Source organism: Asterias amurensis, chromosome 11 (assembly GCF_032118995.1).
Source record: "Asterias amurensis chromosome 11, ASM3211899v1".
NCBI lineage: Eukaryota > Metazoa > Echinodermata > Asteroidea > Forcipulatida > Asteriidae > Asterias > Asterias amurensis.
In genome coordinates, this window is record NC_092658.1 from 10,751,827 (window position 1) to 10,769,232 (window position 17,406).

General features: G+C 38.8%; 1 protein-coding gene across 1 annotated transcript; it reads right to left on the reverse strand.

Annotated features, from left to right (window-relative positions):
• Nucleotides 1-4,666: 4,666 nt before the first annotated feature.
• Nucleotides 4,667-16,973, reverse strand: LOC139943950 (uncharacterized). Its single transcript, XM_071940859.1, has 13 exons — nt 16,543-16,973; nt 15,536-15,913; nt 15,030-15,155; nt 14,218-14,409; nt 13,306-13,448; nt 12,163-12,337; nt 11,558-11,726; nt 10,955-11,128; nt 9,849-9,942; nt 9,010-9,183; nt 8,421-8,625; nt 6,828-7,997; nt 4,667-6,567 (listed from the first exon to the last, which is right to left on the reverse strand). The coding sequence occupies exons 1-13, from the start codon at nt 16,562-16,564 to the stop codon at nt 6,233-6,235; spliced, it is 3,357 nt and encodes a 1,118-aa protein (XP_071796960.1). The 5' UTR covers nt 16,565-16,973; the 3' UTR covers nt 4,667-6,232.
• Nucleotides 16,974-17,406: the final 433 nt, after the last annotated feature.

Consider the following 17,406-nt stretch of genomic DNA (forward strand, 5'->3'; position numbering starts at 1 on the left):
CAAATTCATTTCAATCAGACATTTAAGAGCAGAGTAGGTTGCAAACTGCTTAGTTTCAGTCTTCCAAGTAAATATTCCTCTGGAGTTTGTAGTGTGTTTGCCTACTAGTCCCAAAAGTATGTATTTTTTCTTGGTTAAGAGTATCAAGTTTATGGAATTGAAAAGTTAATACGCAGTGGTAGCAACAACAAAACACCATGGCATCCACCAACTGTATTTTATCTTGAAGCGTCATTAACGGAACTAAAAGCAAAATACTCCCTGAGAGTTGTGAGTCGATGATGATTCTTTTTTTACAGGTTATCCAGGTCAGAGTATTACCATGGTGATATCATAAAGTAGAACCTGAGACTTGTGTATGAGCAATGAAAGCCGGTTTCATGCTTCAAGCAAATAACAATCAAATGAAATTTGATGATTTCTCACAAAAATGATTTCTCACAAAATTTTCTTATCCAGAAGAAAATAAAATTTATGTGTTTTTTTCCTTTTGCAGGACCAATTTAAGTGTCGTAATTGTATCTGGACTTTCCATCAGTGTGCACTAGGAACAGGTAAATTTACAGACCTCTATTTTCAAGACTTGTCACTTGTTCTGAACCACCACCACCACCATCCTCGACTGTCCTTGCTTGTATATGATGAGAAACACATTTGACACCTCTTATGTTAGGGCCAAGCACTACGGTGCTGTGGTTCGATGAGTAGACTAATCTCTGAAGCAAGCAAACAGCACTGGATGAGATGAGGAACTAGTTTAGTTGGCTTCATCTGCAGAACAAGTCGGCTGTACATTTGACATGCTGTCAAGTTCTTTGACTTCACTGTGTAATTCAAACTTTTACATGTTGCTTTTTTGACTAGCTCTGTTGGGCTACCTGAGAGGGATTTAGGCGACCAAACTTTGACTGGCCTACAACGCTCTCTAGTTTCTGACTTGACTTTATTATGAACTTTGAAACCTTGAAACTATTCAATCAAGTCCCCATTTTGTTTGTGTGTTTTCTTGTGTGTTTTTTTCTCTTTCTTTCCTTTTTTTCCCCTTTTTTTTATTAATTTTTTTTTATTATTATACTTTACTTTCCCATAAAAAAATCTCTTTGTAAATCAAGAAGTTTTTTTTTTTGTTTTTTTTGGTATAACGTTGAACATCTTTATTTCTGGGTTGTTCAACATACAATTGTTAACAATTAATTTACCCTGTCGGTTTACCATGTAGTTTTATAACATTTTAATTGTAACTGTTGTGGATCTTAGCCTAGGTATTTTACGAGTATTAATTTACCCTGTCAGTTTACCATGTAGTTTTAATTAACATATTAATTTTGACTGTTGTGGATCTTAGCCTAGGTATTTTACGAGTATTTATTTACCCTGTCAGTTTGCCATGTGGTTTTAATTCACATTTTAATTTTAACTGTTAAGGATCTCAGCATAGGTTTTTTATGGATATGAATTTACCTTGTCAGTTTGCCATGTGATTCTAATTTAAACTGTTGATCTTAGCCTAAGTTATTTTATGATTATTGTCTTGTACAGGCCTAGGTATAAGTCGCATATTTTGGTGCTTAAAATAAGCTCAAATATTACACTGTAGTATTTTAGCTTTGCTACATTAGCATTATTCTCTCAAACCAAGATAACATTTTTTTTAAACAATTCATTTACAGGTTCAGCCAGCCCTCTGAGCAAAGAAAACGACTTGAAACATTTCTATGCAAGGTAAGGTTTTATTTATTGCAGTACTTCCATACCCATATGTATTCGTAACTCCATGATGCGAAGCTTGCCATTCGCAAATACTTACTGCTTTGTATTGCCACAACAAACCTGTATACGAGTGATATTTTTTTGAATATTTATTTATGGGAAAAAAGTGCAAGTTGGAAACTGCTGAAGACCTGCTTGCTAGTTCACGACACCCCACGGCTGCATTGGAAACCACTGGTTATTCAAACTGCCCCCAAATTGTATAGACCCATGCTAATAAATAATTGGGCCCGTTGGGTAGGGACTAAAAGAATTAAAGGCAAACCATGTTGTGTGTTGGAGGCTTGTAGTAACTGAATGAGATTGATTGTAATGCTTGCATATGATGAAAGAAACTCAATTGTTTGTGATGTAGTGAGCAAAACATCCACCAACGCTGATGCAAGTTATTTCATTTCGCCTCATTCATTTTGCTATTCATCCACTGACCACGATCGTCAAAACATTGTAATCTAAAGGAGCCGTGTAAAGTTGCATGTGTGAAAAAATGAGTGCCAAACCAGCCGAGTAATTTTGTTACAGTTCTCAAGTATTTATTATTAATTTTTGGCGTTAAATTTTCTTGGTTTTCAGAGATTGGTCTGGAGCTGTATTGGATGAAACCTGAAGAATGTGAATTTCCCAACACGAAAAATTACTCTTTGGAAATAGACTGAATGCTTAATCAACTTATTTGTTACTCTTTATTAACACACTGTTTTTCTTAAACATTCCATAATAATTCAAATTATCATATAAAAAACAGTGTTTTTTTTTATAGTTTTGCGTGTAGAATTTTAACAAATCTCAAAAATACATCTTTTTCAGAACTGCTTACAAAATAACAATATCGTATGGTCACATGTTATAGGCCCTCAAATGTTTTCGAACCAAAACTTTGATTCCTGTTTCCCGCGAGATTGGGCAAGCTCCACCTGTGATGGAAGCTCTGCTGTTAAATCGCGGTCGGTATTTTCGTCAGGCTTAATCATGCTGAGAATAAATTTTCTCGTCGTAGGTTATGATGAATTTTGGGTATAAATCACGAAATTTTGAAATTGATCATCTGTACAATGTGCTTTTATCACAGCTTACTTAAAGATGCGATGTCAGATTTTTGGCCCCAAACATCAAAAACTAATTTTGAGCACTTTATTTCACTGCTACTAATAATTGGCAGACTTTTTCGAGCAATGGCTCAAATGAAAGCTTGCAACTTTCTCGACCCCCTTCAAAATACAAAAAAAAATTGGGTCAAATCGGCAAAAAATCTGACATGGCATCTGTAAATCCTGCACCCAATTTTGTAGAGCTGCATAAGCAAAGCATATAAACGGTACTTAAGCACAACAAAATTATGCTTACAAAAGGATACAAAGGTTGCCAGCCTAAATACCATGGTATCCTGCTTATTTTAGCTAAACATACTTGTTACTATGAAATTGCCATAGGTTTTGGATCCAACATTGGTAAGATACATGGATAAGAAGCTAGTTCATTAATTGGTGCAATTTTATATATCTTGTCATGCAGTTTCTATCAAATAAACTTACAGGATTTAATCTCACTTGTGATTAGTAAGACAATTTATTTGTTAATAAATAGTAAAGTTCCCCTTTACATGATTATAAATATATAATTTGTGTTTTTATTTTTTTTAATTCTTCGTCTTTTTATTCTTGGGCCTTTTTGAGCAAGGATTTTAGGCTCGGAAAAACTGCAAGGGTTAAACTTGTTCTCTCGGCTGATTTTGGGACCATTTTATTTTTCGGCCACTTTTTAAGAAATGGACCTTTTTGAGCCAGGATTTTTGTTTAAAAAAACTGCAAGGGGTTAAACTGGTTCTCTCGGCTGATCTGGGACCATTTTATTTTTCGCCCACTTTTTAAGAATGGACCTTTTTGAGCCAGGATTTTTGTTTAAAAAAACTGCAAGGGGTTAAACTGGTTCTCTCGGCTGATTTGGGACATTTTATTTTTCGGCCACTTTTTAAGAATGGACCCTTTTGAGCCAGGATTTTTGTTTTAAAAAACTGCAAGGGGTTAAACTTGTTCTCTCGGCTGATTTTGGGACCATTTTATTTTTCGGCTACTTTTTAAGAATGGACCTTTTTGAGCCAGGATTTTTGTTTTAAAAAACTGCAAGGGGTTAAACTTGTTCTCTCGGCTGATTTGGGACCATTTTATTTTTCGGCCACTTTTTAAGAATGGACCTTTTTGAGCCAGGATTTTTGTTTAAAAAAACTGCAAGGGGTTAAACTGGTTCTCTCGGCTGATCTGGGACCATTTTATTTTTCGCCCACTTTTTAAGAATGGACCTTTTTGAGCCAGGATTTTTGTTTAAAAAAACTGCAAGGGGTTAAACTTGTTCTCTCGGCTGATTTGGGACCATTTTATTTTTCGGCCTTGTTTTACAACTTGAAAGTTTACATTTTAAACCTCATGAATTGTAAATTAATCAAACATGGAGAGTACTCATTCAACCACCCTTCAACATGCAATAATATATTTAATTTACATTTCCAATTTCTTAAAGTTGCACAATAAATTTAGGAAAATAACTCTTTTTCCCAAGACTCTAATCCAACGTCTGGATTATTTATTAGTTAAAAACTCTGTTGGTTTTCAACTCTATAACAATCTCAAACCTGTAACTTTATTAAACCTACGCTATTATTATAAAAACTTTCATATGATAGTAAAATAGTATAAATACATCTATTAAAAAAAAACATTTTGAAAAGCACCAGAAAATAAAGTTTATTTTAAAAAATCCTTACAGACTAAGATTTTTTGCTAGCAGGTAGCTACAATTCTGCCATGTCCTAATTGTTTGACGTACCAATTTCTGAAAGTCTTTTTTTGCTTTCTCTGGCCATTTATTTTTTATGCTGTGCCCATATTTTGAGGGCACTGACCCCCCCCCCCCCCCCCCCCTCTGGTTTGAGCCACTGCTTCCTCTAGTTCTACTAAATAAATCTGGTTGATAGGCTACACATAGCAATCTTTAAATATTATGTTCAATCCATGCATGTTTCAATATGTAAATGGTTGACCTTGTGTAAGCCCAGCACACTAAAAATAAATCCAGACTATGACTGAATATAAAATGGCTATTTTGAAATTTATAACATGTTAAAAATAAAGTACAAAAACTGTAGGTATACTGAAAAATAACTTGAAACTGAACTGAGTAAAAAAAATACAAATACATGTACACTGATACAAATAGGTTAAATAAAAGGCACTATGAAAAAAATATAAACAAATACTTGCACACACTTTGTTTTGAGATAAAAATAATACATTAAATTGTGTTGCATAGTTTGGCAATATTACAGCAAATTGTAAACCCTTTTTGCAATGTAAAACGCCTAATTCCTTCTTGGAATATAAAACACCTAATTTGATAAAAACACTTGTCATGCAAGTTCTTTGAGGTTTAAAATATGTTTGCGTTTAAAATTCCCTAAATGATCACATGCTGGAGATCTATATTTTGAGGTATCGCTTCTTTTTGGATACACACCTAGGCTTCATGTATATACTGACAATTTTAATTCATGTTCCTTTCCCTAACCTTGACATGTAGATCATTGGCAAATAAGTAAGGTTGTCTGAAAAAAAGGGGTTTCGCAATCAGAACCTGGCTGTGTTGGAACAATATGTGTCAAAACACTTTTTGTTTCTAAGTTTATAGAAAACCTCTGATATAGAGTGACATACCTCTACACGGAAAGTTTAAGCATTTCAGACACAATCAGTCTTATAAAGGCAAGCTACAATATTGGAAGTAAACACTCGTTTTCAACCCTGCATAAAGGCCCGGTCCCGCTGCAGCGATAACGAAAACCATAATGATAACGACGCAAAGAGAACGCTTTCTATTGGTTGAATTGCTCAACGCAGAATACGCTTAGCTCATTCAACCAAGACATGAGAAACACAAGTTGTGAAAATTGTGGTTTGTTATTTTTTAAGGGGGGGGGGTATAGTTGCTTTGTTCTTTGAAATAAAAACCCAGCTTGTTCATTTCTTTTAAAGGCAAGCTTTTTGAAGTTCTGATCATTTTAGACTGGAATAGAACTTAAGAAATGTATTGAAACCATCCCAGAAATATCGATGATGAACAGTGAAATTGTGAAGATAAAGTATGCGCAGCGCCAATCAGAAACCTCCATTTGACTGAAACTGAGGGCGACACACTTTTTTGATTGGCTAGGATTTTCCCATGTCTTTTCTAGATGCCTTCCCATAATTTGTTGCTCCTTATTTTGTGATAATGGATCATGTTTTTGTGCTTTCTCTATGCCTTTGAAGAAGGGTCGGTCTCGTTCAAAAGCTAGACGATTTACCCTACTAGTTCATGTATGCACAAACTTGGGTTTCTTTTGGGGGGGGGCTGGCTTGGACATAAGTGAAACACAACTTCCCCTGTTATGTCGCTTTGATAATGAGTTGGTTACCAAAATTATCAACTGCTCTCACCTCCCGCTCTTCTTGAATGTTCCGTCGGCGCCTTTTCCCATATACCCGGTCCAGCTCTGCTTCTTGGCTGGTAGGAACTGAAAATGCTCAGCTATCTCTTCTCTGATGACTGTATCTGTTCTGACCTTGTTGCTCAGGTAGACATCACCCTTGTCCTGCTCCACCCTGGACCATTCTTCCCTCTTGATGGCGGTGTTTAGGACCAGTCGCTTGATGACCAAACTGATCTTTTCCTTGATGTAACTGGACTTTTCGTCCATGACCTTGCCTAACAGTGTCTCTGCATAGATGTATTCCAAGTTGCCATCACCGTCAAGATCACCTATTGTACCTGCGATGGCCAAAAGAAACAAGAACACTCTAATGAGATGGAGGTTTGCATCAACACCGTGTATTTAATATCTTTAATGAATGAGTGGAAATGAGAAGAAAAAAATAGTACTTAGTTTTTATATAGCACGGAAATTGGCTAGAGCGGGTCTTGAACCCGTGACCAACCTTTAGAGTAAAGTGCTGACGCTCTACCATCTGAGCTATGCTATCCCAGCTATCTAGCCCTAAAAGTTCCCATTTACATAAAGAATTAATCACCTGTGCCTAAAAGACAAGGAATCCTGACTGTACAGAGGTCTCCTCCGGGTGTTTCCCTCCTCCTTCGTTCCGTACCACCATCCTCAGAATTCTTGGTTCTCTCGGTGACACTTGGTATTTGCTGGTCAGGAGATGAACCAGCATCATCCTGAGGTGGACCTAGCTCCTCGGTCTTGGTCTCAGTCTCATTTCCTTTAGAGATGGCTGTATCGTTGGAATCTAAACTTTGATTTGTGGATGTCATGCGTAGTGGATCAGCCTCAGATTCATTTCTCGATTCTTGCAAACCTTCACTTGAATTTAAATGTGAAAGGGACAGTGTTTGACTCGTCGTGATGCCTGGTACAGTGGTGGTGTCACTCCAATCAATCTCTGTGACAATTTCAGTCTCTTGGATTGTCTGTGCAGCTGAAGCAGTAGTCTCTGAATCAGATATGTAACCTTCTTCCCCAAGTGTTGTGCGAGTCTGAGTTGTAGCGTCTTGGGATGTTGATGATGTAGTCTCCATAGGAGCTGTAGTCTCAATACCAGCAGTTATCATCTCTGTCTGAGTGACAGAAACTAAGGTACTCCTTGCATTATCTTTGGTGGTTGGACCAGACATTTCAGTCGTCGTAAGTTCAGTTGTTTCCGGTGGGGCTGTTGTAGTAGTATTGTCATAAGGTTTAGCTTCAGTTGTAGTAGCTTCAGTCGTGTGGGATATCAGAGCTTCAGTTGTAGATACATGTGTTGTCGTTTCAGGTGTCGTCTCGTCAAAGCTTGTAGACCCAGTCTTCCTTTTCTCCTCTACTACTGTTGTGCTTAAAAGGTCACTGACCTCTTGTGCAGTTGATGTCTCCTTGGTGGAAACATCAGCTGTGGTAGGTACATTATTCACAGTGGTCATCCGCTCAGTTCGAACTGTGGTGATTTCAGCCCTCTTGGTTGTACTTGGTGTCTTTTGCCCCACTGGCGTTGCAGCAGCCGTTTCTACCACCTCTGGTATAGTAACAGCCATTGTGGATGCTGCTACTGTGGTTGCCTTGTCTAACTGACCATGTCGAGCAATGTCTTCTTCAGTGACTGTTCCTCCCTCTGGTGTCGGAAGAGCTGGTTGGTTTGGACTGGGTGGTGGGATTGGATGATGGTAAGAATCACTCTTCAAAAGTTCCCTGTCTTCGTCGGTGAGTGCTAAGGCAAGAAAGATAAGACTCAGGGGTGAGAGCCTTGTCTAAATCTAGGATAAGAATGTCAAGTATCAAGCTTTCTGAAAGCTATGGAAATAGAGATTACAAGTAGCTTACAGGAACAGTATCTTCAGCACTAGACATGAACATCAAAGAGCATATGTTCTTTAATCTGAAGAAAATAACAGCCACCTTTTTCACCAGGCAGGCATAAAAACAAATCATAATTCAGATCTGGAATTTCTCACCCACCCCTGACGATTATGAAAGAAGTAACATAGCAAAGTCTTCACACCAACAAATAAAAGTTCATTGTCGGGGCCTTTTAGCAAGCTTTTAAATAGGATTTGAAACTGTAGCTGGTGGAAATACGATATAGCAGGTTTGCAGTAACACCATGTAATGATTATCTCTAAGACACACTTACTGTAGTTATACTTGGCAGGATTTATCTCAGCAAGTTTTAAGGGGTTCCGTGCCAAGTCTCTGTCTATCAGTAGAAGCTCTGTCTTGAAGACACTCATATCCCTCTGACACGGCTGCTCCGCTACTGTCTCCTCATCGTCATCGTGACGTCGATGTCTCAAATCGGAAGAGGGAACTTCCATGATGTCTTCAGCAGAGGGCGCTGTCTATAGTCAGGAGAGAGTCAGATTCAGAATAATGGTTTTGTTTCATCACACATAAGTTGGAGTTCAACATCGTAATTGCTACTCGATCTAACACTCTAAGTATTTTCAAAGGAATAGTTTATTTTAAAATTGCTTGCATGAGGAAAAAAGAACCAGGAGTATTTCAAAGGACAGTTAAATTACTGGATTCATACTATTTCAAAGCTGTTTAAATTTCAAGAAACATTTTTTTTTAAGTTTATAAATACAATTTTGTCACTGACAATTTATCAATTAACATGGCGATTTGTTTTGTGACTAAGCACAGCAATTAAGACTGATTTGTAGTTAAGATCAATCTTAGCCTTGGCATGCAAGTTGATGATTTTGAGAGTCCTAGCTTACCGATCCATGTCTGCCGTTGGATGCTGGGTTGCTATAGAGACCTTGAATCCAGACGAGGAAGGCATCTTTGTATCCATGGCTCTGTATGGTCAATGGGGATGACATCACTGGAGTAGGGACGGATGTCTTTATAGACCAGAGCGTCTCACCAGTCCGTCCATCCAGAATAAAAATCTATCATTATGGGGGCAACAAAGCACTACATCATTAAAATGGGAGTTTATGACTGAAAATAGCTCGCAGCGCTGGGTTCCCTTAGACTTGACTCCAATCCCGTGCCATCCCATGCCATCGCCAGAGAAAATAAATGATTTGTGATTCTCTGCATTCCCCACCCTGTTCCGCGCGCGGGACAGGCTGCTGCAATAACTACATTTTGACGATGGGGGCGCACTTGTCTTAGTGACTGCTGGTGCATGTGTTTGGGACCTTACACGAGAAAGGGACTGAATCAAGTCTGGGAGTCCCTGTTATTTTAGACCCTGATGCACCTTTCAGATGTCAACAGGTTTACAGAATCTGTACATCACCAGAAATACAACACCTTGTTTGGACACAATATGTGGACAATTTCTTTCTCCTAATGGTGACTGCTTCACTTCTTTCTACAAAGTTTGAATGCTCAAGGAGATTTTAAGTGAATCGTAAAAAATCCTGAAAAGTCTCACCCCTGATCAATGGCATATTTTTCTATTCAACAATTGCACAAACCTTAGATTTCTCTTAAAAACATTTTGTAATAGTGGATTCATTGTCCAGGACCCACTTGAAAATGGAATAACCTTATTTAAAACCAGTAAAAAATGTGTTGCTTTCTTGAAACACGATAAAGTTCTTACATAACACCCTGAGAACGCCGACCATTTGCCCTTGTTCAGCCTCACCATAAGATCAAGCGTGTCATCGTCATTGAAGTAACCTGGTGCAGGGTTGCTGTAGTGGGGGAACAACGAATAGAGTGTTGAATAGACCGTATAAAATATGACGTCATCATTCAAATTCTGCCCTACAAGATGGCGTCTGCGAGCGTGTGCGTGTGTGTGTGCGTGCTTGTGCCGTAGAAATCAAACTGGGAACAATGCGTGCTGCGTGTTTGACCTACGCGCATATAGGGTTTGACCTACAAGATGGCAGCAAAGGGGTTATTCAATACTGTATATTCTTTAACAGAGCAAGCCACATTGTCATGAATCACCACTCGGTTTAAATCCCACTGAGGGAGCCCTTTTAAGGTAGGGTCATCGGCATAGATTGGTTTTTGTCAGTGTGTCAAGGACGAGCGGTTCTGGTCGAGACACTTGTGTCCTTTAGCAAAGCACTGAACCATTATTGCTGCATCCTTCGGATGGGACGTAAAGGCACTGGTTGCATGTGAAAGAACCCAGGGCGCTTAGGGAGCGTCTCAAAAGTCGGGCACGTTCCTAGCGCAAAAGAACAATCCTGCGGGCATATGCCCACGATCCAATGGATCGCGGGCATATGCCCGCAGGATCGCAACATCATGACAAAGTATACGCGGAGCGTTCCAAAAGACCGGTCCTGTGGAACGGACAAAAGCGGCGGGGATACTCTTGCGATCCAAAAAGAACGTTCCTACCGTTCCAACTTTTGAGACGCTCCCTTATCTAAAAGAGGGTTCGTCCCTCTGTACTGGTTGTTTGGCTGCATATTGAGCGTACACGCACCTTGTAAACCATTAAATTGTGCTATGTAAGGATTTGGTCTCATACTTCAAAAACCTTGCAGGAAAATACAAAATATTGATACGCATTGAGCACCGAGTGACGGATTTATAAGCGCTTTATTAGGAAGCCACTATTATTATTATTTGTAGGATTTTTTTTAGAGACATATACAATACAATCAACAAGCAACAGTTCTCGGCCCTCCTCTGGTTATGCCACTGCTGTTACAATTAACAATAAAGCGCCCTCTATTGACCTACCTGTAAGTTTCAAAGTCCTCAAATCGCTGTCCCGTGGACCATATAATGGCCAAGTTAGTGCCGTCTAAAGCAACGATTGTACTATTGTACATGAAGACTATAAGGTCATCTGTCCCGTCGTTGTTTATGTCGACTACTTCAGTGGGAACAGATACTCCCTTACTTGAACCACTCCTACAGGAAAAACATAGTAAGTAAGAAAAATTATGGTCAGAAAAAAACATCTTTAAAAGATGAAACTCTAGGCCTACGAGCCAATTTGCCTTATCAGGAAGGTGTTTATATCTGTTTTGGGGGGCACAAACTGAAAATATTTCTATTCCCACTGGACAGGATGCCAAGAGTAATCGCAGAATAGTCTGCAGCAGTTATGATAAAGTGCCTTGCTCAAGTGCACAAGTGTCATGACTGACCAGGCCAGGATTTGAACCCACATTCTATAAATTACAAAGCACCAGTCCATCGCCCTAAACCACTCGGCCGCCACACCGCATTTTAACTATGTACAATATTCAATGCTTGCATCATCAAAGGAAAAATTCCACCAAATATTTCCCCTTCTGCCAAACTAACCGAGGAGTGTGATTTGAACACTGCCTTTACCTGAGTACTTCCATGATGCCGCTGGGTAGAGTCCGAAGCGGTGACCCCCAGGGCTCATTGTAACCCACAGACTGCAGCGAAGACACTTTGGCAAGATGTGAAGCGTCACACGACTCAATCGACATCACGTGACAGTACAAATCTCTCAGAGACATAGCCCAAAAGGATCCTGGTTAAAAAAAATGAAAACAAAACATTAGCTTATATTCGTGTGATGACATTCAGAAATGTCTAACCTAATGAAAAGCAACTAAGACGGTCATTGATTTCAGTGATTTTAATTTAAGGAATATGCATGTATTGTGCAGATGCATTCATCACATGATATCATATCTCAGGCTGGCATAATTTAGCTATCATTAAAATTCCGAGTGGTTGATATTGAATAGTCACACAGTAGGAGGGTTGACTGTGTATACTGCATAACAACATCAAAACCAAATGATATTGAATGATCAAGGAGGGTAGGAGGGTTGACTTTGAACTGTGCAAGCATTCATATTATGATGTATACAGTGGAATATACTAAATAGTCAAACAGTAGGAGGGTCACAACAAAGACTACTGCAGTCAGTACTTTAATGGTTTGTAATGTGTTATAATACCTGAAATAGTTTCTCCACCTGATCCAAAGAGGACATAGATAGCACCATTAGCTCTCTCATACAGTGTTATAGCAGAGTAACACTCGCGGGCATCAGGCATAACGAGATACCTCCCAAGGCTCTTGCCTGTCTTCCCTGACAGGAGAAGTAATCTTCCTGAGGGTCGAACTGAATCCTGGTTTGGAGAGATCGAGGACATAGAGGAAATCAGAAGCTTTTTAAACAATACCATACATCAGTTTTTAAAAAACAAGCGCAGTTTTTTCCAAAGACCAGTACCGTGATTGAGGTACTCTGCTGGATGGTCAAAAGCCCATACATTAGCCTTTTTGAGATATGGCGGACACTATATGAGTGCACTGTTTGGTTTGGGTTAGGGTTAGTACCTAAAGTAGACAGATTTACCCAAATCTAATAGTAACCAAGTATTGTGTCCAACATACCTCAAAATGACATAAATCGAGTGGCCCTTTGGCCTTGTGTTTGAAAAAATTTCAAAATAACCAAACAATAAAAATAATACAATTAAAAAATAATGATAATAATAATAATAATAATAATAATAATAATAATAACCGTATTTATAACGCACCTTTTGCCAAAGGATACAAAGTGCCAGGTATTATTACTGCAAGGAGTGGGACGAATTTTGAGATATAAGACCTAATCATTAAGCACCATGTAATGGTTTACAAGATGCCGTGGCGCAATATGCTGCCAATCCAGCCAATATCAGAAATTTGCAAGAACCTGTTTTGATTAGTTTTGAAATTGTTAATCAAACATTCTTTTGATGCCAGTATTACAAGTATATGTATTGCAGGCAAAGGCAATTAAAAATATATGTCCACATACATTGTTACTTTGCAGTAGGGTGATATGGAAGAAGTTGTGATGCCTGCAAATCCATTGTGCATGTCAATGTTTTTGCATCATCCATTTTTTATTAATTCTAGGGGGTACTTATTTTTAATGGATTGAACAACATGCACACATAGAGCTTAAAGTGATGCTCTTTAGCCAGGGGGTACATTTTCAATTTTCATGTTCAATTCTCTGTATAATGCTTTATAACGCACAATAAGCACGTGGTTTCCACCATTGTATTTCCTGCAGTAAAAACATAACCCTGGCTGTACAAACCTCTTGAGTGAGTCGAGTGTCCCCGCCATGGGCAACCACATAGTCTGGCACCCCATCCCCATTCAGGTCTGGTACCACTTGTCCCTGGTAGTAGTTGAAGTGAGGATTAGTGACATCTGGATCAGCTGACCAGAGCCTCTTGCCTTTAGTAGATAAATAACATCCCAACAAAATTCAAGTAGGCCTAACAGTTCATTAACCTCCCATACTTCAAAATACTCCAATTGATAAGATTGCAACACCATGGATGGACTCTGATCAGATTGGCACTGAGCCTGTTCCATTTAGTAGGGCAGGTAGGTAATGTAGTGTGACCGAGCAGATAAGAGCACCAGACTCAAGGTTTGGTGTTTCTTCTGTTCAGCAGAGTATGGGTTTAAGAGTTGTGACACTTGTGTCCTTTAGCAACCAAGACACTTAACCATTATTGCTGCCCCTTTACGGAAGGTAATGCCATTGGTGTGCTTTGTAATGCTCCTAATAGAACCCATTGCACTTATCCTAAAAAAAAGAGAGGGGGTTCGCATAGAAATTGGCACACAGTCAGAGGTTGTCATGATAAAGATATTTCAATGAATTGTTGAATTATTGTAGAGTCGTTACTCGTAATCACAAATTGCTCTGTTTCTGTAGAAAATCAATAAGCACTTATCATTTAATAGATGTTAAACTTGCATCGGGATAAAGAATATTAATTTTTCCAATGTACACTGATGTGTGTTAGTATTGTATACTCAGTACTTACTCGAGTTCTGTGAAAAACTTGTTGGTTCGAGTCCCACCCGGGTAATATGCCTCTGTGATTTTTTCACAGAATTCGGGCAAGTACTGAGTATACAGTGCTAACGCAAATCGGAGCACTCATCATGTGATGAATTCATCCAATCACGCATGGGCTAGCCTGCCTCTTACCTTTGATTGGATCGATGCCATGTAACGAAGCCATACGTCCAGCAACTATACAATCCATATGACCATCCCCATTAATGTCTAGCTTTCCACACTGTATGGCGAATATTTCAACTTCCATTCCTATGTCCCACAGAGTAGTGCCGTCTCGACCATCCAAGGCAATCACTCTGCCTGCACAGGGGTACTCCATTCCTAAAATAGAAATTAACTGGTTGTTAGACTACTCATCAATTGACACATTAAACACACTGGACACCTTTTGGAATAACTCAAAATAATTCATAGCATAAAAACTTACTTGGTAACGAGCAATAATTGGAGAGCTGTTGATAGTATAAAATATTGTGAGAAACGGCTTCCTCTGGAGTAACATAATTTTTGAGAAAGAGCAAATTTTTCAATATTATTATCAGGCCTGAAGCCTTTTATTATGCATCTGAAAGCACACAAATTTGTACAAAAAGTGTGTATTTTCTTACATTGCAACTTCGTCAACAAATTGAGTCCAAATTTTTTACGCCACACGAGGCTACATAAACTTTCGGCCACGCTTGCCTTTTTTTAGTCCATTTGCACGCCCGAAAAACATGGTTAGTGTGTCAAATCTGCGTCACCTTAAATGAACACTTAACTGTGTACACACAGTGACATTGACCCCCAAAAATGGAACCAAGACTAAAGTGATGATGGCGTCAGGTGATTTGGTTTTTAGGGTCAAACCATCAAGCCAATTTCTATTTGTTGCTTGAATTGGGTCAATAAATTTCTTTATTGTTACAATTATTGCTATGAAACAAAGGCTTCCACCTTACCAACTCTTTTACAGTAGTCTGGTCCCTCAAAGACATCTTTTAATGATGTAGTAGTAGAAGCACCTAGTATGACATCCTGTATCCCATCTAGATTGACGTCATATAACCTGATAGCAGTCTCTGTGGCTAATGGTAAATAAACAGTGAAAGAGAGAGAATTAAAACAGTCAATGGGGAACTTTTCACTTTTGGCATTATAGAATCTACCCCCAGCCTACAACAGTGTTTGAACCTGGTCATTTTTTCTCAAGACAAGTCAAGCCATAAGACATTTTTTAACCAGTCAAGTCAAAAGTCCTTTTTGTACAAGTCAAGTCAAGCCCTAAATCACAAAAATTGAGTCCAAGTCGTCAACCAAAGTCAACAACAATGGCCAACAATTCCATCTCCAACCCTAACTACCCTTAATTTTTGCCTTCCTAGTTTCTTCTTCCTGTTCATTCATATGATAGGGCATGTAATTTCAACACATTAACACTTTTTAAAGGCCAAATTGTACCACATACAATAGTCAAAGAGTGAAGAGCTCCAGTTTTTCTCAGCCAGTAGTTTACTCCTGGAACCAGATCCAGCCACATAGATTCCGCTAAGTATCACAACAGCACAAACGATCAAAATGAGCAGAACAGTAAGACGACAGAGGTTAGTGGAGCATCCTTTCTTCCTCCGTCGTCCCATTATCCGAGTGTCTTTGTAAAACTCAATCTCTTCCTGGGAGTCATAGCCGTTCTTTGCTGACAGGAGCGGCCCTTTCTGACCGAGGTCTCCAAGTTCAAATAGGGTGTTGTCCTCGTCGAGTTCCTTGTGGTTGATGTCAGTGGACTCTGTCAGGTAGAAGGTGTCCAGAGGGAGCCGCTGGTAGCGTGGCTTGGCACGGGAGCCACCTTGTGAAGACGAAAAAAATAACGGGCAGGAAAGGAAGAGAAATAAGTTATGGACTTAAGTTAAAATGTGTTGTTGACTATCTGATTTTCAAAATAGAAGAAGTTTATGTGTTGGTAATGTAAGTGTCTCTAAACACAATGTACTATTGATCACAGACTCACCGTCACCACAAAGAAACAATTGCAAAATTTGTCTGAATATTAAATAAGAGTACCAATACAGATGAGATGGGTGTTATTGTTTAAGCACTGTCTGTTTACAGCTTTACTATTTTTTTTCGAGCAGTGGCGTAGTGTTAAAGTGTAATATTAATAACAGGGGGGGGGGGCACAGAACCCTCAGCCCCTCCCTGCCCCCATAAAGGTTTTAAAACTGCAGAAATAAATGGTGCGATACATTAAATATAAATAACATACTCCCTGACAAACGTATGTATTCGCCCCCTGCCCCCCCCCCCAACCAATGAAAGTTTAAGCTATCACTGCACTGCCCAATTTTAAGTCCTGTGAAATAAGAATAAGAGTGTTTCTGTAAAAAGCCTTGTTATTGTTTATTTACAATATTTTGCTTTATACATGTTATATAATATAAATATTGTTGGTGTCTACAATTACAAATGTTAACTTACCACCATTAAAAAATGAACCCATTCTTGTGATTCGAAGGCCTCTCTATCTTAATCTATATCCAGACGCACGACTAGTGATAATTTGGTAAATTTTACAGTCACGTCAGATAATGATAATAGTGAGACATCATTTTCTAAAAGTAAAAGGGAAATGGTCAATCACCACAGGTTATCCGACTCAAAAACGAATGGCTTGACAAAATGACAGTCAGTCAGACTTCAGAGTGCCGCAGCGTGTGTGAAGATAGTTAGTCGGCATAACTATAGATTGTTAAACTATAGTAAACCATTGTGTTTTCTTACGCGTCCTTGGCATCTTCAGTATGTAGTTGTTGGGTATTGGTACATAATTAATCTGTTAAAAAGTGTTTCCTGTTTAAGAACACCCACGGATTTGTTTATTGTGACACACATTAAAAGTTACACGACGACGCGACGACGTCGCAAAATAACTTGTCTAAATTAGTACAGTTGGTTGCTCTTACAATGTGTTGTTACGTTAACACAATTTAAGTCCAGGTTTCAGACAAGGTTAACTAATGTTTGTCAATAGAGGGCGTAACTTTTAAACGGTCGATGACACGTGCGTTCGCATGAAGAAGGTAAACAGGACAGGGTGTGTGTGTGGGGGGGGGGGGGTGGGTTTGAAGGCGGAGCTACACTCGGAACTTGGACTATGGACTGAGTGAGTTGAAACTTTGTTTTTGGATCTTGGGGATATTACTTCCACTTTTGATTTAAAACTCAACCATGGAATTACACTGAACTTTTGCGGCTCCCTAACTAAAACTGAATAGGCTCTTAAAGACACTGGACACTATTGATAATTGTCAAAGACTAGTCTTCACAACATTATTATGCATA